The sequence below is a fragment of the Drosophila takahashii genome, chromosome 2R (assembly GCF_030179915.1).
Source record: "Drosophila takahashii strain IR98-3 E-12201 chromosome 2R, DtakHiC1v2, whole genome shotgun sequence".
NCBI classification, from domain to species: Eukaryota; Metazoa; Arthropoda; class Insecta; order Diptera; family Drosophilidae; genus Drosophila; species Drosophila takahashii.
Genome location: NC_091679.1, coordinates 25,840,884 through 25,867,686, shown reverse-complemented (window position 1 = coordinate 25,867,686; position 26,803 = coordinate 25,840,884). Strand labels below are relative to the sequence as shown.

Below are 26,803 nucleotides of genomic sequence, written 5' to 3'. Positions count from 1 at the left end.
TGAGGTTCCACTGTAGAGTGATGAGAGCTTTAAGTGTTGGCGTTGGTGGACGACGCGGATTCTTAGCCTCCTAAGCCCTGAGCTGTAAGCCGCTTGCCGCGTGAGACGTACGCGATTTTTAAGCCGCAGCTTAAAGTGGTGACAACAGCAATAGCAATAGCAACTACAGCTACGGCCACGGCTACAACTTTTGGCTTTAGCTCCGAAGGAGAGTCGGGTTGCATTTTGTAAAACTCTTTAGTGTGATTAATGTGCCACACACTCGCATGTGCGTGTGTGCGTTTCCTTTTATGAGCTCTTTGGTTTACAAGCAGGTCGTGCTCCTTACACTTTTCCTTTTTCTGTGTACTCTCCACCTCCTTGCGATATTTTTTATACATTTTTCTTCTGCCAGTTCTTGGCTTTGTTGGGACAAACAAAAGCCCAGCCACCCACACCTTCGTGCACAGACATTTTCCGTTTGCACACACGCTCTCACACATCTGCAGCTGCACTGCCCTAATCCTTTTGACGTGGCTTTTATCGCACTTGCCTGCTTTTTTGCCTGCAGCCTGTGCCGAAAGGGTAGCAAAAAGGATTTTCGAGTTGTACAAACTGGTTGCCACATTTAAAACTCAAATGTGCACTTGTTTTTCTCGATTATACAGGCACCCGAATGGTTGGATAAACTCAAAAAATAGGAATAGCTTTTTTCTCCCAGGTTTCTGTTTTTTGGGACGTTTTTATTCCATTAGATTTATGGTTAAAATGGCTAAAAGCGTTTAAAATTTAAAATCAATTATTATTTCTATCTTCAATACTTACAAATTCGTTATGCATTAAATTTATAATTATGTATTACATATTATAACTATTCGCTAGCTAACTATTCCCAATAAAAAATAAATAAGTTTTTAAATGTGGAAAAAAGACATCCTGTTGCAATGTAATTTTGCTTACCTAAAGATATTCCATAAAAGTGTATTGGTTAGTCGAGTAATCCTCATCCTTTCCTTTTTCTTAAAGCTTTCCGTTTCATTCTCGTTTTTTGTAGATTCTGTTTTTTTACATATTTTGTGTGTGCTGGGTATCTCATTATGTGCTCGAGCTCCGTCTTGGGTTACATATTTTTCATAAGCATATGTACATATGTGCATAATAACTCCCCTCGCTCACACATATTGACTCTTTGGGGGCTTCATTTGCTCAAGTGTTTTTTTTCGAGGCCCCTTGGGGGCGGTGGCTCTTGGCGCGTTGCACAGGAAACAGCAACAACAAATAGCAACAGGCAGACAGGATGTTGAAAAGGATTCCGCAGAGAAAAAAATAAAGGAAAAAATCATAAACCTTTTGTGGGGCTTCACGCCAAGTCATCTTCTGTATCGTGTCAGTCATAAATTAAGTGAGTTTCTTACAGTTTTTTTCGCCACTTTTTTGTACATCTTTTCTTGGGATGTTGGGGCAGCTGGTTTTGTGCCACTTTCCAGCGCAAATTAATTAAGACATTTTCGATGAGATCAACTTAAATGCGAGACGAGGCCAAATACAAATTACGAGCGCTCCGCACGTGAAAAACTGTGTCATTGTGTGACATCAAAACCAACAAAAAGCCAACAGAAGCCGCAATAAAAACCAGGGAAAAATCCAGACACGTACGGGCCAGGAAACAAGACAGTTGCTGCAGCTTTTTAGCTACAGCTCCAGCTACAGCTAAAGATATTGCTGATGCTGGACCAATCCTCTCCAGCTCGCTAAGACGGCTCGGCGGCATCAATTTTTGTCCAGTAGCCGAGAAAATGTCACGTTTCCACATAAGTTACAAAGGCTTTCGGCCACGTTGAGCGTGAGAATTGGCAACTGGCAGTCGCTCTCCTTCGGTCCGTGTGTGCTTTCCCGCTTTCCTGCTCCAGGAAAAGGTACTTTCCATGGTGAAAATTAATTGCCGGCCGTGTTTCAGTCTCACTCTTTGTCTGGCAATTAATTGGAAAGCAGATCCACTAAACAAAAGCGAGTCCAAAGGTGTACGCCTGACATTTCCACACACATACACACGAAAAAAAACTTGGGAACTTTCAATCAAAAATTTAAAAAATTTTAACATTACCTATTTTTTACAAAACTAAAAAGTAGCTATTTTCGAAATATTAAAATAAAAAAACAAAACAAAATTATTCTATTTCACACCTGGGTAATTAAAACGTTCTATAATATTTAAAAGTATAAATGTTCATATACCCAACAAAATATATTTCCAAATTTATTCAAAAATGAAATCATCCAAAATTGTTCCATTTTTTCCTGTGTACTTCAAAGGTTTTATCTGAGCTTTTGTTCGATAATCCCGGAAAAGTTTTTCCGTTTTTTAGCACTACGATTTCAATTAACCGTTTGCATGCATCACCCAGAAAGTAAAAAGGATTTAATAACCTTTGCGGACCAACTGCAGTTAGGGCTTATTGTATTATGACCCAATAATAATGGCAGATGCATTTCATTTGGACAGGAGGGTGTTTGGAGGAACTCCCCAGGGCTCGTTAAATGCTTTATGGCGGAATCTTTACGGCCTCAACTGCTGTTGTTGCCTGGGTCGCTATGGCCGCTGACTTCCAACCTCGCTCCAATCGGAATAGGAAAGCAATTAGAGATGGATGCTCTTCCGGGCGTAGGGAGACTATAGTAAATTGGCAGGGAGCATCGGCATCAGGACCGCAGCAGGTGCGGTCACTTTGCTAATTGCCAACTAATTTAGTAAAGTGAGTTGCACACACTCGAAATCTATCCCCCATTTCCCAAGGTCCAGCCAACGGTTACAATATTACAAGTCAGCAGTGATGACAAGTTGGCTCTAAGAGAACTTTCCTTGCCTTCTTCTTGTTCATATAAACAAAATATATCAATTAAAAGAAAATCACAGACATTCATAAATAAGACAAAAACAATAGTGCATAAACTACGATAATTCCGATAAAAAAATCAATGGAATCATTGTTGTGCGGACAGCGACACATAGAAGAACCGACGTGTGCCCAATGCAAGAAAGGCGTGTGACCTCAGGCATTATTTATGACCCCTAATTTACAGGATTAAATTTGATTTAAACAAAAGCTTTTAGCGAGTTCAACATTAGGCCATAATTGATATTATTTAACTACTTTTTGAAAACCTCAATTTAGCTTCTTCCGGTACTTTATAGTTTGGCACCACTGCCAGCAATCCAGGCAATACAACCTCCCACTTCACGACGTCTCGTAATCAGCCGCATTTATGTTTGGCCATAAAATATGCAAATATCCTTTAAGTACTTTTAATGTCTTGCCATTTGTTGGTCCACAGGCTGTTGGCCCATGGCCATGTACACCACCTCCGCCGCCGAATTCTCCTGCGCCGCCCCTTTGTTAATGGCATGTTTGGCATTGTCGCAGAGTCGTCTTGTCTATTCTATGGGATATATATGCACGTTCCTCCGGTGCTTGCATTTTCATTTTGTGCACTTTGCCATTTCTTCGGTTAAAGTCTTCTTCCCTACTTTATGGCCCTCATAAATAACACCCTGTCGTTGTATCGGTTTCCATACATATACATATCCCTGTGTGAGAACTGGAAGAGCTGATCTGCGGACGCAGGAATATTTCAACTTCGAACCAAAAGGGGGGAAATTTGTTGCCAACATTTCATTTACCTAATGTCCACTGGGTAGCAAAGGTGTGTGGGCATTTATTTCCCATCTATGTGACAGCTTACTTTACTTCCCATGATTATTTCCGTCATTTACTAATGGAAAAAAACACTAAACGATATCTGCGATATTTCTGGAAGAATAGATGGGAAGATACGGATTATATTTAGATTCATGATATGCCTAAAAATACATTTACTTATTTAAATGATTACATTACATTAGAACTTTCTAAGAGCTAAGCTTAAGTAAAAGAAAATTCAATTTTTTTGTATCATAACTCAAATTTATTTTTTTATTTGAATTCATTATATTCAAATAGCAAATTTTATAGCAAATCAAACATTCATATTTGCACTATTTTCGTTCTAATTTCTGTTTTAATCTCTGGGGGATTGTAAACTTTTGCACATTTTGTGAGCTATTTTCCTATGCCTCACTATTTATCCTTGCCTGGTTGTGAGTGTGGCATTACACATATTAACGTCCCTTATTTTCTCTGATTTTTGCAGGACAAAGGACTCGAGTAAAGCAGCTTACCAACTCGCAACGCGGAGGCGTCAAAGAGAATTGAAAGGAGAAAAGCCAACTTAAAAAAGGACTATTCGCACACTGTGGCCAGCGGAGGAGGAGGAAATCGAACCGAATGCAGTATCTCAACTACGCTCTGCAGACATCCACGCGACTGCTGACGTACCAGGGCCCGAACCAGGATCTCTATCCTGACCACACAGGACTAGCCTCCGCCCACGAGGAGGACGCCATCAAGCACGCCTGCTGCAGTCGCGGCGCCCAGCTGCTGAGATTGCGCCACCGCGAGCTGGCCAAGCGCCGAGCTCTCGAGGATCAGATTAACGCCAACCAGGAGGAGGCGGCGGAGGAGGAGGAGGATCAAGAGCAACAGGATCAGGAGCAGCTGCCGGAGAACTCGGACAGCGAGCAGGGAGCCGTCGGCGGGGAGCACCAGCATCCGCATCCGCAGCCAGTCCAATGAAACTTACTCTCATTTAATGTGCAACTGGCGCGCAGCAAGCTGCTATCGTTCTTCAACCGCGACATGGCCGCCACCGATGGCCAAATCATACTGGCCGCCTCCCGATTCGGCGATGCCACGCCCGTCTACCTGCGCGACTTCTCCAAGCAGCCGCTGCCGGCGGTGGCCAAGATCCTCAAGGGCCAGCACCAGGCGCTGGGAGTGCCCACCCTCTCGGCCCCCTCCCTGCAGAGCACCGCCCTGTTCCTGAGCGCCGGCAAGAAGTACCAGATCCTGGCCCAGCCCATCAAGATCAAGGAGGGTCGCAAGCCCACCAACGTGGGCGCCAAGGTGCTCATCCCGGAGACCTACGGCGGCTACTTCGAGCTGCTCAGCGAGGACGGTCGCTCCACGAGATGCATCGACTCCGTGCTGGAGCTCTCGCGGCGGCGCAATGCCCGCGTCCTCGTGCGGGAAACCTTCCGATGCCAGCAGATGAACCGGACCATCCACGCCGGCGAACTGCTGACCACCATGAACGACAACGGGAAGTACCTGCAGTGCAGGAACATCAAGGACGAGATCATCAATCTGCCACTCGATACCAAAGCCAAGTTCTCGCCCATCGCCAGGGAGGACAGCATCAGCGGTGTGCACACCGTCAAGAATCTGCTGCTCAAGCGGATGCCAGTCATCGTGAGGTGAGTTTTATTTAATGTTTTTAAAAATATTTTTAAATTAATTCTTAATAAAAGAGCTAGCATTCACCATTTCCTCCGAAATAAATTAGTATTTTAGTTTTAATATAAAAAGGACAATATTTTGTATATCCTTAATATCAGCTTGTGCATGAAACGTTTTCTTTTTAAGTACAGGAACTATTTACGAAACTTTAGGAACTACATTAAATCGTAGAAAATTAAAAAGAGTTTCAATAAAGAAAGAAAAGAAAATCTAATTTAGAAAAAGGCCTAGATTGTAGATCACCTTGTAGATGTTATGGATAACATAGTGGAATTGCCTTAAACCAAATATAAAACAAGAGAGAACGCTATAGTCGGGTTGTTGTCCCGACTATCTAATACCCGTCACTCAGCTAAAGGGAGTGCGAACGCTGTGTCGGGTTGGTGTCCCGACTAATAATCGTAACTCAGCTAAAGGGAGTGCGAGGGAGATAGATATATAATTTTTGATTGCGTATAACTTTTTAATGAATGGTCCGATTTGAAAAATGTCTTCTACATTTCGATAGGTATAAATATACACAACAAAATTGCATTTATACTTCTCGGAAATCTGTAAAGATGTGGGCGCAGGACCCATTTTAAAATCGTTAGTGGGCGATTGTGGGCGTTAGAGGGGGCGTGGCGCTCGGCTAAAATAAACTTGCGCTGCGTAGGAAGCCAAAGAATATGTGTGGGAAATCTCAACCTCCTAGCTTTTGTAGTTTCTGAGATCTCAGCGTTCATACAGACGGACAGACGGACAGACGGACAGACGGACAGACGGACATGGCTAGATCGACTCGGCTAGTGACCCTGATCAAGAATATATATACTTTATGGGGTCGGAAACGCTTCCTTCTAGCTGTTACATACTTTTGCACGAATCTAGTATACCCTTTTACTCTACGAGTAACGGGTATAATTATTTATTTGTGTGTAAAATTTTTAATAACTTAAATCATATGAGACGATAGATAGAAATAAAGGGAATATGAATAAGACGCTAGCAAAGCGATAGGAGCATTAAAATACATTTTTTTAATCCACTTATTATTTTATATATGGGCACTTCCAAAATGTCGCTCGGGACATTTGCATACCTTTAAAGTTGAAAAAAAATTGTAAAACAATGGATTTTAATTTTAATTATGGGCTTTTCTTTTCACTCTTCCCAAGCTCTATTTTTGGTAAAAATCTTAATTTTGTACCACTTTTAGTTTTTAAGATATCGGTAAAAAACTGCCGTATTCGCTCGGGACAAAAATAGAAGTGGATTTCGAGGAAGTTTATACAACACCAGAAATTAGCAAATTCTGATGGAATATTTGAATGCGATTTTTTTTAGTATGTTGTTCAAACATGTCGCTGTGAAATACTTTTGGTTTTACTCAAAAATTCTTTGCCGTTTTTTTTTTATGCAGTTTCAACCACATTCGCTCGGGACATGTCGCTCGGGACATTTTTTCCGACTGTTTTGTAAAGCGGATTTCTTTACCTCTATCTCTCAATTGCTGGATGTTTTGCTTTTAACTTAATAGTTTAGCATGTAAATGAAGCATTCAGTACAGAAAAATGTCACATATTAGCATTCCTAAAAAATCCTTATAAATTTATAACAAAAAAATAGCCAAAAACTGATTTTTGCGTATATTGGTGGGGTTTTTCATAAAAATAATCAAACTATACTCCAAATTTGTAGTTAAGCTCAGTATTCAACTAATTAGAAACTAATATCGGGGCAAAATCATGTGGAAATATGTTTTATTCAAGTTTCAAGGTTTTTGGCTTGGTGGACTTTTTTTTGGAAGTGCCCATATACATTTTAATTATAAAGCAGGTAAAATTTAAATATATTTATATATCAATTTAAATATGAAATAATAAGTGGATTAAAAAAATGTATTTTAATGGTCCTAACGCTTTGCTAACGTCTTATTAATATTCCCTTTATTTTAATGGGTGATGTAGTATAATATTTCAGCCATTTATTTGCAATGAATTAAAATTTCTAAGCCCCATATTAGGTTTTTCTTTCTAACCACACTTATTACTCTGCAATCCACAGACTCGTCCACGGCAGCGCGCCCAAGGGTCTGAAGCAGCCCTTTGTGCCCGAACTGCGGCTGCTGGGCTGCGTGGAGATCGACAGGATCTTCGCTCTGCCCCTGCAGAAGGACACGGATCTGGTGCCGGTGCCGCTGAACGCCAAGATCAAGCTGCAGCGGGCCAAAAACATGGAGCAGCTGGAGCACTTCATCGAGTACTCGCGATTCCTGGACAAGGCGCAGCGACTGTTGGCCGATGCACGCGATCGCCTGCAGATCGTCGATCTCAAGCTGAGCGAGAAGGAGAAGAAGGACTCCAAGTTCAATAGTCGCAACGGGGGCAGGTTGCCGGTGGTGATGCTGCCGTCGGCTGCGGGAATGGCCAGTGGACTGGCGGAGAGCGGCTATGTGCTGCGCAAGAGTGCCAGCTGCGATTCGTGGTCCAAGCAGCAGCAGCAGGCCCTGAGTAGCAGCGAGATAGCGGAGGAGTACAACGAGATCGATCATATATACGACTATGTGCGAGGCCTAACGCCGCTCTCGAAGGGCCTGGCCCGCTTCGAGCCCATCTGCGAGTCACCCACTCTGCGATCGCATCACACGGACAGCGGCAGCGGCAACTACTGCAGCCTGATCAGGGCTCCGGCCCACCACCAGGCCTCCACCTCCGCCGGGAACAACAACTACAGCAGTCTGGAGTCCAACAAGCACAGCAGTAGCGGCGGTGGCCACCAGCAGCAGCAGCACCATCACCACCACCATCACCTGGTTAATCACTACCATCACGGCCATATTCAGGAGGACATCAAGCCGGTGCCGCCGCCCATCGAAACGATTCCGGGCAAGAAGCCGGCCGAGAAGCGCCAGCGTCCCACTCTACCAAAGCTTTACATCAAGAACGCCCACAGTGCTGGGAGCAGCAGCAATGGCAACTCCACGGGCACCACCCACAGCACCAGTCACAGTCACAGTCACAGCCATAGTCACAGTCACGTCCACAGTCACAGTCACACGCAGTCACAGTCGCAGCAGCCGCCGACTCCGAATGGGAATACGGCCAATGCGGTGGCTAGTGCGGCGGCTGCTGCGGTGGCAGCTGCCCATCACGGCTCCCACGGATCACATCCGCATCCCCATCCGCATCCACATCCGCATGCCAGCGTGCATCCGCATCCGCATCACGGCAAGGTGCTGACGCCCAACAACCATCTGCCGAGCAAGGAGGCCCTGGAGCCGCAGTCGCCGCTGTTTCACATCAGGTAAGCAGATAAAAAACCAAAAAACAATCTACAGTTTTTAAAGCAAAAACTATATATGAACCTAAGAACTGGTTGCATTAAGAATTTATTTTAGGATAGTTAGAGTTTATATACTCCTAAATTAAGTCAGAACAAAGAAAGGATTATAAGATCACTTTCTGTTATTATTAATATTCTGATGTTGCAAACAGCTAACAGATAAAAAAGAAATAACCGAAAAGTCAGAAATGTTACCTAATCATTAAAGCAGCGGCATACACATACTTTGACATTTTGTTTTATATTTGTGTGAGTAATTTGCACTGGGCAGCTCATCGATGAGTGTGTGCATACCGCTGTTCTACAGTGTACGTGACCGAGCAGCGGCTGGGCAGAACAAAACCCTATGCTCACATAATATGAGGCTGCCGACCGCTGCATTAAAGTAACCTTTTCTAAAATTATTTTACTATTTTACTCAAGAATTTTGATATCACTCTCACTAATAATATTCAAATTCAGATCGAAAATCATCGGATAAGTGTTAAATTTAGTTAAGAGCAACCTATAACTTAAAGCCTTTATCACTTGATTAAGATACATTAACATTAGTCCAAACTTATTATTTATGATTTAAAAACTATCAAAGTAAAATTAAGTAAATGTTGACTACTCAGGTATTTTATCTACAACTCCCGTTGTTTTATTAATCTATAGGTACAAGAGTCTCAGCAGCCTGCAGCTGACCCCGGACAACAACAATTGCTCCTCCGTGACGCCGCCGACGATCTCAGCCCACGGCAAGTCATCAGTAGCTGGCGGTGGATCGGGATCTGGATCGGGAGCAACTGCGTCGGGAGCTCCGGTCACGCCGGGCACTCCGCCGGATGTGGTGCTCAAGTGCGGCAGCATCCTGAATGTCCACGGCTACCTGTCCAGTCCGCATCCCCTGCCGCTGCCATTGCCCCACAGCCGGAGCTCCAGCAGCAATAACCATCACAATCCGCGGGAGGGAACCCTGGACTCGTCCCGCAGCGGAGGCCGCACGTCGGGGGACTCGAACAAGCTGCCCGAGAAGAAGACGCGCCGACTGTCCCGGCCAAGAAGCCTGTCCAACTTGGTGTGGGACCTGCGACCCTCGAAGGAGAAGTCGAAGAAGAAGCTCTACATCCATCACTTCGATCAGCGGCAGCAGGCGACGCTGTATCTGTAGGATGATTGCTTGGATTTGGATGTATCTCCCCAGGATGACGATGAGGAAGTAGCAGCACGATGATGATGATGATGATGATGTAGATGATTCGTTGCCAACTCGTTTCTAGCTGCCATCGACCCCCACAAAACAGAGAAAACAAATACAGAAAAATAAAACACAATAAAAGAAGAGCAACTACAACTTTTGGCACGCTGTGTGTGTTCCTGCAGGTGAGTTGGGCAGCCATGCAAATCGTGCTGCGTTTTGATTGTTTTTTCCTTATTAAATTCGTGCACCAAATTAAAAAAGACCTAAACAAACATTTCAAACGGCCAACTAATGGTTCTCCCCACTCCAATCCGTTTTACAGCTTTCACCATTTAGCCTGCAGCAGCAATTTTAATTAATATTGAATTGTGCCTTTCCCTGCTACGCCCAGAATTATGCTTTAAAACCAGATTCCAATGGAGTATTTGATGAGAATATTTCGACCGGATGGATTCCCCCGAAAATGAAAGGCTGCCAGCACACACACAACAAACACCAACACCACAATCCCCCACATACACAACACACACACATAAACACACACACACATCAAGTCTATAAAATTGTGATTTTAATTTTATGTTTAATTTAATAATTATTGCGAACCATTTTCAAATTAGACGAAAAGCCATTTACGCTATTCAGAAAAAAATTCACAAAACGAACTTCAAAATCAACAAACATTAGTTGTCTATTAACGAGATACTTATATATTTAAAGAGTACTGTACTTAAACAGGATAGCAAAAGGCAAATGTAACTAATAGTAAGTCAATATTATCGAACAACCATATATCAATCATTTAGAGAATGTTATGCAACACTTACAGCTAGCTAAAATGAATTTATAAATTAATGCAATGAATTTCCTCCTCATAATTTAAATGTTGTGCAAACTGTTGATTGAATACAATTAAACCATAGTTGAACAACTCTTGTTTAGTAATTAGTTTGCTCAGAGCCAGATACTTCCTCCGAAACCCCCCGGAATATTAATTTCCCCACGATCTGCTCGCAATCGCAATTGCATTGTCTTAGTCGTTTAGTCTGTACATTTTAGTTGTATTATCCAGCTTATATGGCCTATAAATAGGGAGTATATATATACCTACATATGTAAAACTAAAATATAACTTGTATTTGTGTCTAAATAAATGTCTCAGAAAAATAAATGTATATGCAAAACAATCTTGAGCGTTGAAAGTTGTCTTGATTCCTGAGTGTGGGCGGCTTAGCTATCCAATGAAAGCTTAACGGCCTGAAAATTGACTCTATAATAACCTGATCTGGCCATAAGCGATTGTCGGTAAGGCAGGTGAAAAGTTACTAAGCACCAAAAGGGGGAGATGGAATTTCTATAATTACTATATTGCAATCTTTTGCTTTTGTTAAGCGGTTTAAACGGGTGTGACAAATATAATTACAGATTATTAAATAGTCTTTTGATGATTATACCCTTGTAGAGGGTATTATAATTTCACTCAGATGTTTGCAACGCAGTGAAGGAGACGTTTCCGACCACATAAAGTATATATATTCTTGATCAGCACCAATAGCCGAGTCTATCTAGCCATGTCCGTCTGTCCGTCTGTCCGTCTGTCTGTCTGTCCGTCTGTCCGTTTCTATCCGAACTAGTCTCTCAGTTTTAAAGCTATCGCGATGAAACTTTCCCGAAAGTCTTCTTTCTATTGCAGGTAGTACATATGTCGGAGAGAGCCGGATCGGACCACTATATCTTAAGGCTCCCATAGGAATATTCAAACAAATATAGGAAATATCATTGTAACTTTGTAGGAAGTAGGCGTTTTGATTTTTGACAACTTAAAAACAAAATTTAAAAAAAATAGACACGCTGAATCTAAAATCCCTGGAACTGCACCGAGTGAGCATTAAACTATAGGTATTTACTTTATCTGCAAGGGTATATAAGCTTCGGCTGGCCGAAGGTAGCTTCCTTTCTTGTTTTAAATTGAAATGACTTTTGCTGATGTCCATATTAATTATTTAGCTCTTCTGAGCTATAATATGGAATATATTTATTTAAATTTATACTTTTTTTAAACCAAACCTAGTAAAGGTATTTTTTAATAAACCTACAAGTAAGCATCTAGAAGCCCAACAAAAATGTGACTGGAATTGAAAATTCTTTTATTAAGGAATCCTATACATGATACCCCGCAAGCAACTATAGAAATTATAAATTCCCGCCACGAAGCCCCAATAATATTTGATGTGATCTCACATGTCTATATACTCTGATATACTAGGCCGTAAAAGGTGCCAATAACAGCAAAAACAACAAACCAGCTCGGGCCAAAATCGATGAAAATTGCGCAGTTTTTCTAACAAAAAAAGAAAACGCAGCTCTAGCGAAAAAAATCAGTTTAAATAAATGAACACATGCCAAATGCTTCCTGGCCGCAGACAATGAGCCGAAACACCTGCCTCATACACACCTGTCCGCTTTTGGGCAAAGAATCGTATTAGATCTCAATAGCAGGGGGGCTTTGGGTGAGGGAGCAATGCGGAACCGAGTCTTTATGAAGACGAAATTGCGTTAATGCTGGTAATTAGTTGCAATATCGAAAGGCTGCCATGCGAGTTCGCTGCTTGAATCTTTCGTAATGCCGCATAAAAGCGGTATGCAAATACATTGTAAGTACACGGAGAAAAATTATGAACAAATAAATTGAATTAAATCGGTTTTCTAGCTTATTATAAAATATTATAATTCGCGCCTTAAATCTTGAGATTTCAATTGTGCAGTTTAATTATGACCTTTTGGTTTTTTTCCCCATAATTCCTTTAATTATTTATTTTTGAATACCTCTAAATGTAAATATTTTACTAAGTAATATTTATCGTAAGCGAGTTAATTAAATACACATTTTTTTCTTCGTAAAAACTGGAGCTGCAGCTGGCCCAGGAACTGGAGCTTTAGAGCTGGAGCTGGGGGCAACGAATTGAATAACATGAAAAATGCGCTTACATTGCGATATCATCACGTTTATGACGTTGGCACAATTAATCAGCTGCATGCAAGCGCTAAAAGGCAGAGGAGTCTTCGGGGATCCCGAAGAATGGGGGATCGGGAAGAGCCTGCAGATCAGGGAGAACCATAAACGTTTCTCTGCTCATCAAATGTGCAATTTATAACCACCACAGACGCCCACGCCGAAGATCTTTAAGGCTGCGAGTGCGGCTTAAGCTCAAGTTCAGGCTCAAATTAACCCTATATTTGTTTCAGGATTTGTTTATAAAACTTTATTTAAAATATATTAAAAAATTTGTGGCATTTTTGCAGAGATTTATTTAAGAAATCTTTAAATTACAATTTAAAAGCATTTAATAATATATAATTTAATATAAACCCTCATCGTAAAGACTTTTTATACTATTGAGAATATTGACTTAATTTAATACAGTAAATAAATTAGCAAAATTTTTGCTGAGCATACTTTACAAAATATATTTAAAATGCATTAATTAAGGTCATTGCATATAATAAAGTAACAAAAGAAAGACATGAGGCTTCAGAAGGTTAAGGTTAAGGTGCGGGTTGGGAACTAAGAATCAAGAACTAAGAACCGAGATTGAGACTGAGTCCGGGGGACCTGCATGTTGCCTGGCCATTTGCTACAGTTATGGCACCAGGAAGACTGGACCTGCAGCTGCTCTGTGCCTCCTGCCCCACCACTCCCCTCCGCTATTCCACCCCCTCTGAAGAACTGGCGATTTGTATCGGGATGTCTGTTTAAACTGTGTGTAAATCGCCCTAAACTACGCATCAGTTTCGGTTTCAATCGCGGACGGTTCCATCGGTTTCCCGCGGTTCTTAATGCACCGAAAAGAATATATCGTGAATCATATTATTATAATAACAACCACGATTAAAAATTTAATGTAAATAATTTTCGTTAAAATTAATGATTAAAATTATATTAACAAAAGAATTTATTTCATAATTAAATCAAATTTTAAATAGCGAAAATGAGGAGATTGGTAGCACTTAGGCATAATTTACCCAAGAAACTTAATTACTTACAACTTGCGAAGTCATATAACTTGTAAATACTTTTAAATTTAGTAGACGTGCATTTTTTGTCCGTGTTGCAGTATTTACTCGAGGAAGTGGCTGCGTTTAGCGCGGCAGTTTTATCGCGATGGAAGCGATACGTGGCGGTATAGCGGTAACAAATTGGCTTTTGCTTTGGAAATTCTGGCCCAGTTCGAAAACGCTTCCGCGACACAAACACACAATTAAAAGTTCTCGCAGCTCAATTACCAGGCTATCGATCAGGCCAAGAGGGAGAATGAGAGGTAAGGAGAAGTAGGGAGGAGGAGGAGCTGAAAAATGCAAACTTCCCTTGCACTCACATAGCAGACTTGTAGATTTATAAAGACCTAGGGTCTTTGATCCATGTGATCTGCAATTACGCTCCGCTCGTCGGCTTGTTTATTTTGTTTTCTTTTTTTTTTTGCTGTTTGCAACTCTTCTGCAGCAATTGCGCAACTGCTGCAACAAATGCTGCAACTGCAACTGCAACAACTGCTGCAACTGGCTCGATAATCATTCAAATTTACAAGAAAACAATCAAAAAACAAATTCCTAGAACACAAATCGACGAAACTCATTTCATTTCAATTAAAGTTGCACGTTGCGCACCACAGAACGAAGTGGAAGTTGGCAAAGAAAATGGAGGCAAAGGAGAAGGCTCGGCGATGGACAGCTTGAGAAAAGTCCATAAAGGAAACTAGAAATGGAGCTAGAAGTTCGGCGATAAACCCAACTTTTAAGTGACCTGTAAATATCATTTAAAAAAGTTTTTTATTACAGCTAAATTAAATATCAAACATTTAAAAAAAAAATTTAAAGACACTCTTGATTATTTCGAATTATATGTAATTTTCTTTTTTTTCCTAATGTTTCATAACACATGTAGAAAGCCTTAATATTCATTGCTCCCAAGCTTATCATGTATTATTATTATTGTCTTTAAATTAGAAAGATTTATTTAGTTAAGACTTAAAATATCCTGAAAAATTAACTATTACAACAGATATTCAGGGGGTAAATAGATATTTATTTAGGTTATATAATTAGGTTCAAATTAAGATTGCTGATTAAAAAGAAAGTCTAAAGAATTCGCTGATATATATTTATTTATTTACCTTGAGTTGTACAATTTTAAAAGTGACTTAGTTCGAGAATACTCGATCTATCTTTTACGGGGTATCGGATCATGGGAGCGTGCAAGAATCAGGCGGGAGTAGCTGCAGAAGAATCAGCAGCAGCAGCAGAAGAATCAAAATCAGCAGCAGCGACAGAGGCAGAGGCAGCGACGTTGCAAAATCCCAAAGAAAACAAATTTAAATAAGACAAACGTCAACCAATTACCGTCAATCGCATTTCCCGCAAGAACAACAACAACTGCAGCAACAGAAACTGGGGGCAGAAGGAGTCGCGCCAAAGCTGCAAAATTGCCAAACGGCCAATTGGGGGCGGTGGGAAAAGGGAGGAGGAGGGGCGGGGCTGCGGAGGCGGCAGAGGAACACGGCGCGCGCATGTGCAGTTACAATTGCGAACGGCGACTGCGTCACACGAAGAAAGGTCAAGAAACTTTGAGAGACCATTTGAATAGGTCTTGTAGGTGAGCAGCAGGAGAGAGTGAGGGGTGCAGGAGAAAGAACTATACCTACACAGATCGAAAATTACAACCTATAGGATAACCTTGGTATTTCATTTTTGCTTTTGAAGTCTTAGAGAATATTCTAAATACCATGATCATTATTGATAGGATATTTCTATATATGAATCCTTACGAAAATATGATATTTTATAAAGAAAATGTATCTCAACTAACTAACTTTAAGCTAAGACTATAAAGCTTTGGTTCAGAATTTGTATTTTAATTTTTCCCAACTTTAGTATATTTTTTTTCTGTGTTATAGAACTGCTCTGCCTGGAAATCAAATCAAATACAAATCAAACAAACACAAAAATGGTGGACCGAGGTGGAGGGACGATGAAAGACAAGCCATCGAACAAATTTCCATGCTCCGCTGTGAAATTCCACGATGGAATAGAACGGCAACAACGACAACATTGACGACTCAAAGAAGTTTCCCTGCCAGCCTGGTTTTTCTTTACTTTTCTTATTTATTTTGATTTTTTTTTGCCTTTCCGATGGGTGAGCGCAATTATCCGTCGCGTGGTGCGTACAGTGAACTCTCGTTTCGCAAGCAGGTTACATTATTTTTCAGAGGGTACATTGTTGTTCCTACTACCCGTTTTTATGACTTTACTACAGATTATTAAGCTCCATTGATTTAGTGGAAAAACTATTATTTTGTCCTTAACCTTGTCAAAAAGATCAAAGAAACCAGGAAACTTTTTTTAAGATTATTTGTAATTTATTAACTAACGCAATAAATGGGAATTTAATATTTGGCATACTAAAAATCTGCAACTTTTTCGGAAACAAAATCTTGCCTTAAATTTAAACCACAATTCATTTCTTAAACTTAAATAATTTAAAATATACATTTAGTGCCAACAAGTTAAATCATCTGATATTTTGAAACTTAATAAGTTATGAATCATACTACAAATCTACAACTTTTTCGAATAAAAAATCTTGCCTAAAATTTAAACCGCAATAAATATCTTAAAATTATATAACTACAAATATACATTTAAAACGAACAAGTTAAATCATCTGATATTTTTAAACTTAATAAGTTATGAATGTTCTGGCAATTTAAGCAATATGCAAGCAATTTTCGTAGTTCCACAAAATGAATGCCTGGAAAAATGGGCGATTGGGAAAAGAAACCAACTTTCCTCGCACCTAAATTGCCCAAGACGAGCTGCACGTACTGACAGCTTCGGCTGACATCGCTCTCAGGCCCCTTTTGCTGCTCTTTTGGGCCCAGATCAAGTTGGCTTTGGCAGTGCATCCATCATCGGCTGCCGTCGATGATTCTCATGCGAAAAGGTCAGCGGCGGACGACTTTGGACTGCGACTTTGTCTGGGAGTCAGTTTCGGATGCAGTATTCCGACTCTCTGGCTCTGGCCTTAGAATTTCAATCATCGGGACGAGTGAAATGTGGCAGCAACACCGGAGCCACGTCGCTGAAGTTGCTCCTGTGCGTCTGCAACATTGTCGCTCCGATCAACATTGATCCTCTCGCTTTGCCCCCTTTGTTCTCGAGTCGCTGAAATTGCAACCGATCACGTTCATTGCATGCATACAAAGCAGCAACATCAACAGCAGCAGCAGCAACATCCCAACTGCAATTGGCCAGCTCTGTCGATTTCTCATTCGATCCATTTGAAATTGTTTGATGCCAGTTTGATATGGAGGCCATGTTCGCCGCGGCTGCCTCGTTACCTTCGAAAGTACTTCAATCATATTCAGCAATTGTAGCAATTGTTGCGCCCTAACGATGTCAGTCCAGGAACCCATTGTTGGCCCCTTATAAGTGCGATTGGTAGTGCCCTTAATGGGCTTTGGGTCACCCAGATCTAGGTGAGCAAAGGGGGCCAGGCCCATGATTTGTTATAAAACAAACAAAGATGTAGTTTGCAGGGAAAATGTAATTTGAAATATGTTTTAAATAGGTTATAGAATTTTACAGGCTACAAAATTAATAATATTATAATAAAAAAGAAAAATGAAAATATCTACAATCTAGTTTAGATTTTATAAATACTACATTAAATGTTATTTATTTAAAACCGTTTTTCTTTTATTTTCTTAACATTAAAATCATAATATTCAGATATTTAATCGTAATTTATCTTATATCCCTAGGTTCATCCAGCAAACTTAAACTTCAATATAAAACTGTGTATCTGTGTCAAACACATGAATACGATTGCGAAAACCAAATAATACTCTATTTTCAAAATTAAAATGAATAACAAACAAACTGTGAAATTAAATAACTTGCCTGCGCAGTATTTCAATTCTGAGAAAGTCAAATAAAGAAACTCAATCCTATGTGTTTCTTCCACAGAAATCAGAAATGCTTTCAAGAACTATTTCGCCTAGCTCCCCTTCTTACCCACAATATAGCTAGCCTTGGTTCCGAAAAGAAATAATAAAGCTCTCGCCCCTTAACACCATGAATCAGCATATGATGGCTTCAGCAGAAACGGAAACATAAACATGCATTTCATTTTGGGGCATGTGCGAAATGAGAGCTAAATGCAGCAGCAGTGACTACCGGCAAGGCTGCGTTCACGTACACAGCATAAAATCAATAATCCAACACACTGGCACAGCAGCAACACTAGCAGCAGCAACAGCAACACTAGCAACAGCAACGCACCACTGTCAACAGTCAAGTGGCAGTGCATTAAAATTGTAAACTTGAACAGCAAACAAAAGCCACAAACAGACGACGATCCACGGTGGATTGGACCTGAACCTGGTCGAAAGGGGGAGCTGCAAGTCAATGCTGGAAGGCTGGAGCTGTGCGCATTTGAACGCCGGGTATCCGGCTTGAAGGCCCTCCGCCTTTTGGCCCCCGACTCCTGGCAATTTCAAATTGTGCGTCACGTACACGTAAAGTAATGAAAACATATGAACAGACACGCAGGATGGAAGGTTGGCTGGTCTGTTGGTTGGTTGGTGCTGCGGAGTGCTAGCCAGTAGGCACTTGCAATTGCAAATGCACAAAATAATAATTTCGCAATACGCGCAGTTCAATTACAACCAGCAACAGCAGCAAAAGCAGCAGCAACTGCAAGTGGCTATCATTCTGGGCATTTATTTTACAATGCATTGCCGTAATATAATTGATATGCTCTAAGTAATTGGCGCTGACCACGCGAGCAACATTTCATGTTGCTGCTGCTGCTGGTGATTCTTGGAGTTGCTGCTGCCGCAAGTGAGAGATCAAGCAATCGATTTGTATATCGACTGGATCGATCGATTCGATTCGATCGCCACACTGGCGACATGGCGGACCACCCCGCCAGGAGTGGCGCCTAATTGCAGGGCCGTTGCAGTAGCAACATCATGCCAACAGCGGCAACTACATCATTTTTAATGCCCTAACTCGCCGTTTGGGTTGTTAAATTTTGTTTATAAATCAGAGACGGGGCACTGGCGACTTTTTGTGTGTGCTGCTGAAAGCTTTACGTTGCGATGTCGCCAACGAAAACTGCCATTTATGGGCAATTAGGCTTCGATTTGAGTCGATGTTGCTGGTTGCCGCTGCTTTCTGTTGGTCCTGCGAGCGCCATTAATGCTGTGTGCAACAAATCACGGCTGCAATTAGTGCGTGTTTATGACTTTCAGCTGAGAGGGCGCCATTTCAGCGCTTAGTGCTTTTTTTCGAGCTTAGTTTGACCAACATCCTCTCCCCTTTGACTTTTGCGAAACGTTTAGGCCGCCGACAATTTGCATGCTGCAGCGGCGGCAGCAGCAGCAACATGAGCGACATAGCAGCAACATGGAGCGACCGCAGCAATCGATGATGGCCAGTCCATCGAGTGGCGTCAATAATGGCCTGTCGTTGGCCATAAACGCCCGCTGGCCATATTGTTTAGCCGATAGTTGTACTTGTTCGTCCGCAGCACTAATTGCCGCATATCGATGTGTGTGCGCGTAATGGCATAGATCATGCTAATATAATTACACGCTGGACAGCAGCAACATGGACCCGGGACTCGGGATCCGGGACTTGGGACCCATCAAATTTGATATGAGGAAGAGATCCAGCCGGTCCATAATAATTGTTCGGAATTAAGCTTTTAAGAAAAGGATCTTTAGATTTACGATTGCTCACCGCCTTCAGTTTTTCAGTTTTCCTTCTTTGCCTATAAATAATTTCTATATCGAAAGCCGGCTTTGATGATGGCCTGATTCCGCTGCGGGGCATTATCTCTGACTAGTGATATATCAACTGGCTGGAGCGCAAGCGAATATTGCTGCTGACGCTTTATCGCTGCCAGCCAGAAAATGCAATTTTCGGCAGCAGCAACAGCAACTACAAGGCAAAAAAATATATATAAAATAAAAGAAATGGGGGATATTCGCCTAGGCTTAAAATTCCAAGGCAAATTGCGGGCAAGCGACCACAATGCTGTTGCATGTTTCTGCTCGTTGCTATTGCTGTTGTTGTTGCTGTGGGTACGACGAGCACCAACAACACAATTCAGCGTCATCACAAACATCAATTGACCCTTCGGTGCTTCAGGATCAAGCGTAATAATCGCCGGCATAAAAACGCTTTGCACTTTTGCGCCAGAATAATGGTTAAAAGGTTGCCAGTTTCCAGTTGGCGGTTCCCAACATGCATATGTGCCTTGACCATGATCTTGGTCTGAAACTCTGCCTTAACCCTAACGTATCCATATTATTGTTGTACAAAAGTAGAAAATAAAATACTAATACCTAAATAAATAAAGTGTTTATTATTTATAACAAAAAATGGTCGATCAAGTATGAAGTGGACTCGCATTTAATGACATCAGCAGTCAAGAACCAGCCATCGAAATTAATATGAAATATTATTTTCTTGTGTCAAATAAACGCCTTTGTAATACTAAATATGATTCTTAATTTCAATAAAAAAAAAATTAATTCTTTATTCAATTTAAATTTAAATTTTGAATACAAAAACAGAAACTGCTATTAACAAGAAATATTTGTTTACCTCTGAAATATTTATCCGGGGGATTAAAGTTTTGACTGTGTCTGTGTAGAGAATGGCCAATGCGTTAATCCTGGCTATGGTATCCTGCAAATGGTTCCATAATCTACTCTGGGAGTACAATTTCCTTTTAAAGGTGCGTACCTTAAAAAAAACCGAACAAAAATTCCGAATAGAGATTTACGAAGTTTTTTTGTCTATTTCGAGTTAGTCATTACAAAAACATGACGAAACGGACTCATTCATCAATATACATGAAGCAGCTTGCCGATGAGATTTTGAACTCACGAATGGCTCCTTTCTTATCCTTTATAAAAAAACTGAAAATATTAGTGTAACAATTTTGTCTGTCAAGAAATATCTTAACTTAAATTTTAAAATTTAATTTTAGTTTTGACGTATCATAAATCGACAAACGTATTTTATTATTTCAATGGTTTATTACTTAACATTCAGTTAAAATGGCAGTCCCTTTTTAATATAAGCCCGTTTTAATCGCTACTAAATAACTTTTTACGTTATTTATTAAGTGCATACTTCAGTTGAAGGGTATTTTATGTGCGAGTCCCAGCATCCCACATTCGTCTCCGGTTTTATTTTGTGCTGTTTCTTTTGCTGCATTTTTATGGCACCCGCCCATGGGGTCAATTCTGTCATGTGTGCCCTGGCCCAAACCCAATCCCGGTCCAGAATCCAAAATCCCAAACCTAGACCCTCAACCCAGGCCCAGTCGGAAATCCATGGCCAAAGCGAAACGAGTGCAACACGAACTGTTTAATGGACTGGGCATGCACTCTGAGCGACGACCCATCAGTTGCTCAAACTTGGTTCCAGTCCCAGATGGAGCCTCCATTTCATGGCCATGTGAGAAGAAGACATCTGGGTCCCAGACACTCATTTCCCGCCGAAGTGTGTGTGCAGGTTAATCAGCTTTGCCAGCGGGCTTTTCATCAAAGAGCGAGCGGCACCCACGCAGGCGACAGCGTATGGGGAAGAAAAACACTCTAAAAAAATCTGTAATCAACAAATGATTATTAAAATGATTAAAAAACAATGTAACATTAAATACAAGATAACTTCTGGAACAGAAGTATGCGAAAATACTTTATTTTAAAAGTGTTTTATTCATTTCTGAGCAATATCAATAAAAAATCAAAAAACCATGATCATTGCGGATTTGAAAAGGATATCTAAATAGAAACCAAATGGTGTATTCCATTTGGTTTTGCGACTATTATAAGTGACTGACTTTTAGGTTTAAAAAATCAAAAATAATTATTATTTTCGGTCCCTGATGAAAAGTACAAACAATGATAATATCAGCTTTATTTGGTATCCTTGCTTTAAGAAATATTTCAATAATATTTTTAAAACTGCTGCTTAAGGTTTTTCTTAAGCCATACATATTAAATAGACCAAATAAGTATTATAATTTACTCTAAAGCATACACAATTAAAATTAAAAACCATCTTTCCTAAATAGGATTATTCCTTTTACCAGTGTAGTTTTGCAAAGAGAACAGATTAAGCATACGACGTGTTGTGCAGTTATCATCGAGATGGCAGCGATTCCTAACGGAACGCCATGCGTCGCTGTCGTCCCATGGCGGAGGTCTCTCCCCATCCTCCTCTCCTCTCCCCTTTCCCTGGTCGCCGGTAATTTATGATTCGCAGCGCACGGCCTGCAAATGATCTATTGCCCATTGCAGTTAGCCGAGCGGAGGAGGAGCTGCAGCAGAGGCCTTCGGATCGGCACTTGTTGCATCGGCATCAGAACACTATAACAGCTACAAGTGATTTCTTTCGCATCGCAGCCTCCAGGCGCTCCTGACAGTTACAAAGTGCGCCCACTAGTTGGCGGTCAGGCTAAAATGACCCAAACTCAAACCCAAACCCGAACCCAAAGTCAGGCCAAAACCCATACACAATGTGTGCCTTGTCGACGCCATCTCCCAACCTTTGATTAATGGACTTTTCGTGTTGGCTTCGATTCTGGCTGTGGCGTCATAAATAAACCTAAAAATGCAACAACAGGCAAAAGGTGGAGCACGTCTGTGCTGCGCATATTTATCATTGGTAAACTTTATTCTTTACATTTACATACAACGCGTTAAAATTACTTGTCCAATTTTATTTACTTTAGGTATTAAAATGTTAGGCCTATTCATATGGATATCGTAGTTGAAGTGCGTGAAAATTTGAAAGTATTTGTTTACAATACAGAAATCTATGTCAATTTTAAACTAATCTGGCTACTATAAGTTACGATTTTGTGTTCCGGCGGAGCGCGCGCGTGAAAGATCTATACAATTCTGGCCGACTTGGCTCGGTCCATTGCCTTTCCCAATGCTGATCCTGTCGCCGTCGTCTTTGCTGGTGCTGCAGCTGCAGCTGGAGCTTTTGCTGATTGCCTAGACCCGCTGATCTCGACCTGCTGCTGGGGGCACTATAAGGACGGCGGATCGTACTGGAAGCCCGGGTTGTTAAACTTGAAGCGCGCAATCTCAAACTGCAGTGTCTCGTAGTTGATGTCGGCCAATCGCTTGAGCTGGTGAGCGATCTGCTGGGCATCGCCGCTGCTCAGCGCGTTGGTCAGCGAACTGGGCTCCCGCTCCAGTTTTGTACTGTGCAGCGGCGGCACGGCCTGCATGTTCGAGATGCAGCGCGGCGCATTTTTAACTGAAATAGTAAGGGAAAAATAAAATTTAAGCGAGGCAGATGAGCAAACTTAAATTTAGGGAAATTTAAAACAAAAGAATTCAATTTATAAAATTTATCAGTAAACCAAGTTCATTTTATATTATGTGTCTAACACTTAATTAACTTTTAGTATATTACAAATATTTTGAAGGGAACGAATAGCTAATCTTTAGGTATTCAAATTCTTGGTATAATGCTTGAGTTATACTTATAAATATTAAATAAATATTTAAATTCCAAATAGCACTAATAAAAATGTATAAATTTTCTTAGTAAACTGTACATACACTTAATCAACTTTTATAATACAAATATTTTAAAGGGAACAAATAGTTAATCTTTGGGCATTCAAATTCTTGGTATTTTTTAGAAAAAATGTACTATGTTAAAATGGAGTTAGTTTATAAGCTCACATGTTTAAAATTATCTAGAATTGATATGAACTCACACAAAAAAAAAACAAATCAAATATGTTGATTTGCCATTTAATGAAATATTGATTAAATAGTTTCCTACAATAATTTCCCCTCAATCGAAATAGAATAGTTACCTTCGTAGATGATTTGCTCCCGGGGCTGCGTGCGCATTCGCTTGGCGGGCAGCTCGCCGTTGATCAACTTATTGCCGGAGGCCGTTCCCGGATTGATAACAGCGGCAGCAGGCCGGCGGGTGGTGACATACTCCACGGCATGTGGCTGCACCGTCTGGGGCTCCTCGTCCACGTGCTCGAAGGATGTGTTGTCCACCACGATGGTGCGATATGTGCCGCCGCCGGTGTTGACCGCCGTGGTGGACGCCGTGAGGCCGGCATCCGTCAGATTCTCCTCCATCAAGTCCTCGTGGTCCACATGCTCCTCCACCATCTCCTCGTCGTCCACCTCGTCGTTAATGGCCTCCTCCACGGCGGCCTGCAGTTCCTTTTGAAACGCCGCCGAGGTGCGCTGGCCCAGCTCCTCCATTTCCTCGTCGTGCTCCTCCTTTTCGGATTTCAGGTTGAGCAGCGTTTCGCCGGTGGTGGTGGGCACCTTGCCGAAGAGATCCAGGGCCCGCGTCTCCACGGAGGTCATCGAGATGTCCTTCTCGGTGGACAGGAGGCTGCGTCTGTACTTGCAGCGGGTGGTGTTCTTCCAGTCGTTCAGGCGCTGTTTTTGGGGGGGAAAATTAGTGGAGGATTAGAGGAGGAACATATAGGTATAGGTATAGATTCCCACCTTGCGCCACTCCTCCGGCGTGAGTGTGGGTCCCGAGCTGCACTTGTTCAGCCGGTCGGAGAGCTCCTTCCACTTCTTCGTCAAATAGTTGAGGTCGTAATCTCGCGGCACTCGTCCGGTGGCGAAAATGGGGTCGCTCTCCATCATGTCGATGTACATCTGATACTGCTCCGAGGAGGTGCGTTTCTTGCGGCGATCCATCTTGCCGTGCATCCGTTTGCCACGCTGTGTGTCCTGGAATCGGTTTCTCTGCTTGAATCCCTGGCAAAAGCCGTAAAATGCAAATCGACGCCACCAAACGATGCGAAGTGTTCACAAACAATTGCAGGCGCTTGGGATTTTCTAGTGCATTTTAGCTGCTGGCAAAGCAGGGTTGTACTCGGTACGTCAGTGCTGAGCAGTCGGGGGGAAACGATAGTTGTCGCTCCATGCGATAGTTCTAGGGGGCTGTCCATATATTACGTAATCACGTTTTTGCTGATTTTTGACCCCCTCCCCCCCTTGGTGATCAAACGTAATCTTTCAATAAATACCCCCCCCCCCCAATGATTACGTAATCCCAAGAATAAAATTTTTTTTGTTTAAATATGTGGATTCAAACAGAGATGCAACCCAATCTTTAATATTGTTGATAAATGGAGTTTGGTATGACACATTCGGTTCGTATACGCTGAAATTATCTCCAACATACTCTTCGTCAAGCCATTCCAGGTCTTCGCATTCTTCGTGTGATTGAACCACTAAACATTCTCTTTCTCTCCGCCCAGCCACTAAAAAAAAATTTTTCTCTGCTTTCCTATCTAAGTTTGCAGATATATTTAAAGAAAAAAAGTTTAAAAAAAAATTCTTTAAATAAAAAAAAACATATAAAATGATTACGTAATCATTGTGCAACACCCCCCCCTCCCCATGTAATCAAACATAATCATTTCAATGAACCCCCCCCCCCTAGGTGATTACGTAATATATGGACAGCCCCTAGCTAGATTATTAGAGCATTTTGTCTTTTAAATTATAAACATTAAACAATTAAATGATAAAATCAAATTTTTTAATTGTTCATTAAAATACGCATTTTTTATTCACTATTAAAATGGGCAACTTTAAAATATCTTGGAAAGCATTACAAAGGTTGTATGAACGGTGGTTTTTGGTAAAATCCATTTCTGGATTTGGGAAAAGTATGTGCGATATGTAGTCTGTAGTCGCAACAGTGCCTTATCTTATGTACATCTAAAGTGTTCAAAAACTATTCACGGGCCGATTCGTCATCTCAATTTTGAACTTTTAATTCATAGCCGAATTAACAGGTCCCTCGATGCTTACATGCTACAATGTACACGATTATAAGTACGATTTTAGCTAGGTGAAGTTACGGCACATATTCGAATCCAGGATTATTGTACTTGAAGCGGGCTATCTTGAAGTGCAACGATGCCTCCTGAATGTCCGATATGCGTTTCAACTGCTGCTCGATTTTCTTGCCGTATGAGGCGGCAGGTTCCTTCGGTGCGGATTGAGCTGCTGGTGCGATGTTCGTTACTAAAATAAGAGATATACATATAATACATTGAATTCTACTGGAATTCGGAAAGAACGCACCTTGATAGATGATCTGCGCGTTACCTTGCAGACGCAGCTGTTTGCCGGAACTGTGACCATTGATGACCGTTCGGGAAGGAAGCTCCCGAGGTGCTACATACTCGTACTCTTCGTCCTCCTCCTCCTCCTCCAATTCCTCTTGCTCCTCCTGATCTGATTCTTCCGGTTCCTCATGGTCCTCCACCAGTTCCTTAAAGCCCGGGGCAACTGGAACCTCGCGATATACCGATTCGGCGGAGAATATCTGCAGAGCTCTAGTTTCCAGGGTATTCAAACTATTGCTCTTATCATCTGAACTCTGGCTGCGGCGGTACTTGGCGCGTGTACTGTTCTTCCAGTCGTTGAGGCGCTACAAACAGGAGAAAGTGATTAGTTAACTTGGATTATATGTGGTATTTATACAATACCTTTCGCCATTCTTCTGGGGCCAAAGTAGGACCCACTGTGCACTTGTTCAGCTGATCGCTGAGCTCTTTCCACTTCCTACCATCCTGCGTGCGCCCCAATTTGTTGGCCGACATCAGGGGATTGTCCTCCATGAAGTCCAGATACACCTCGTACTGGTAATAGGATGTGCGCTTGTTGCGGCGGTTCATTTTGGAGCCGAATTTAAGCCAACAATTGAAAACAAGCAAATTGAAACCGACGCCACAAGAAGGCAATGGGCGAAGAACTATCGATAGCCCAAGCAGAGCAGCCTCTCTTGGTTAAATAAAATACCAAAATATTGGGAGTCCATAAAA

At 41.5% G+C, this 26,803-nt stretch overlaps 4 protein-coding genes across 5 annotated transcripts in view; 2 read left to right on the top strand and 2 right to left on the bottom strand.

Annotated features, from left to right (window-relative positions):
* LOC108069027 (uncharacterized) overlaps positions 1-4,649 on the top strand; it is a 90,897-nt gene extending 86,248 nt beyond the window's left edge. The window contains exon 5 of the mRNA XM_070213342.1: positions 4,168-4,649. Coding sequence (XP_070069443.1) covers positions 4,302-4,649 — 348 coding nt within the window. The 5' untranslated portion in view covers positions 4,168-4,301. The remainder of the gene's footprint in view (positions 1-4,167) is intronic.
* Positions 4,650-4,712: 63 nt separating this feature from the next.
* LOC108069026 (uncharacterized) lies at positions 4,713-11,072 on the top strand. The gene is made up of 4 exons (XM_017158929.2): positions 4,713-5,329; positions 7,419-8,657; positions 9,354-10,061; positions 10,202-11,072. Exons 1-3 carry the CDS (start codon positions 4,713-4,715, stop codon positions 9,847-9,849), a joined length of 2,352 nt encoding a protein of 783 aa, XP_017014418.2. The 3' UTR covers positions 9,850-10,061; positions 10,202-11,072.
* An 11,539-nt stretch (positions 11,073-22,611) lies between these two features.
* prod (proliferation disrupter) lies at positions 22,612-24,811 on the bottom strand. Its single transcript, XM_017159026.3, has 3 exons — positions 24,459-24,811; positions 23,798-24,389; positions 22,612-23,226 (listed from the first exon to the last, which is right to left on the bottom strand). The coding sequence occupies exons 1-3, from the start codon at positions 24,669-24,671 to the stop codon at positions 22,994-22,996; spliced, it is 1,038 nt and encodes a 345-aa protein (XP_017014515.1). The 5' UTR covers positions 24,672-24,811; the 3' UTR covers positions 22,612-22,993.
* A 694-nt stretch (positions 24,812-25,505) lies between these two features.
* On the bottom strand, positions 25,506-26,738 carry LOC108069009 (uncharacterized). 2 transcript variants are annotated; one of them, XM_017158909.3, is made up of 3 exons: positions 26,468-26,733; positions 26,061-26,409; positions 25,506-26,000 (listed from the first exon to the last, which is right to left on the bottom strand). In XM_017158909.3, exons 1-3 carry the CDS (start codon positions 26,654-26,656, stop codon positions 25,831-25,833), a joined length of 708 nt encoding a protein of 235 aa, XP_017014398.2. In that variant the 5' UTR covers positions 26,657-26,733; the 3' UTR covers positions 25,506-25,830. The 2 variants fall into 2 exon arrangements, with proteins under 2 accessions (XP_017014398.2, XP_044248717.1); XM_044392782.2 differs by having other exon boundaries at positions 25,506-26,409; positions 26,468-26,738.
* Between the last annotated feature and the right edge of the window lie 65 nt (positions 26,739-26,803).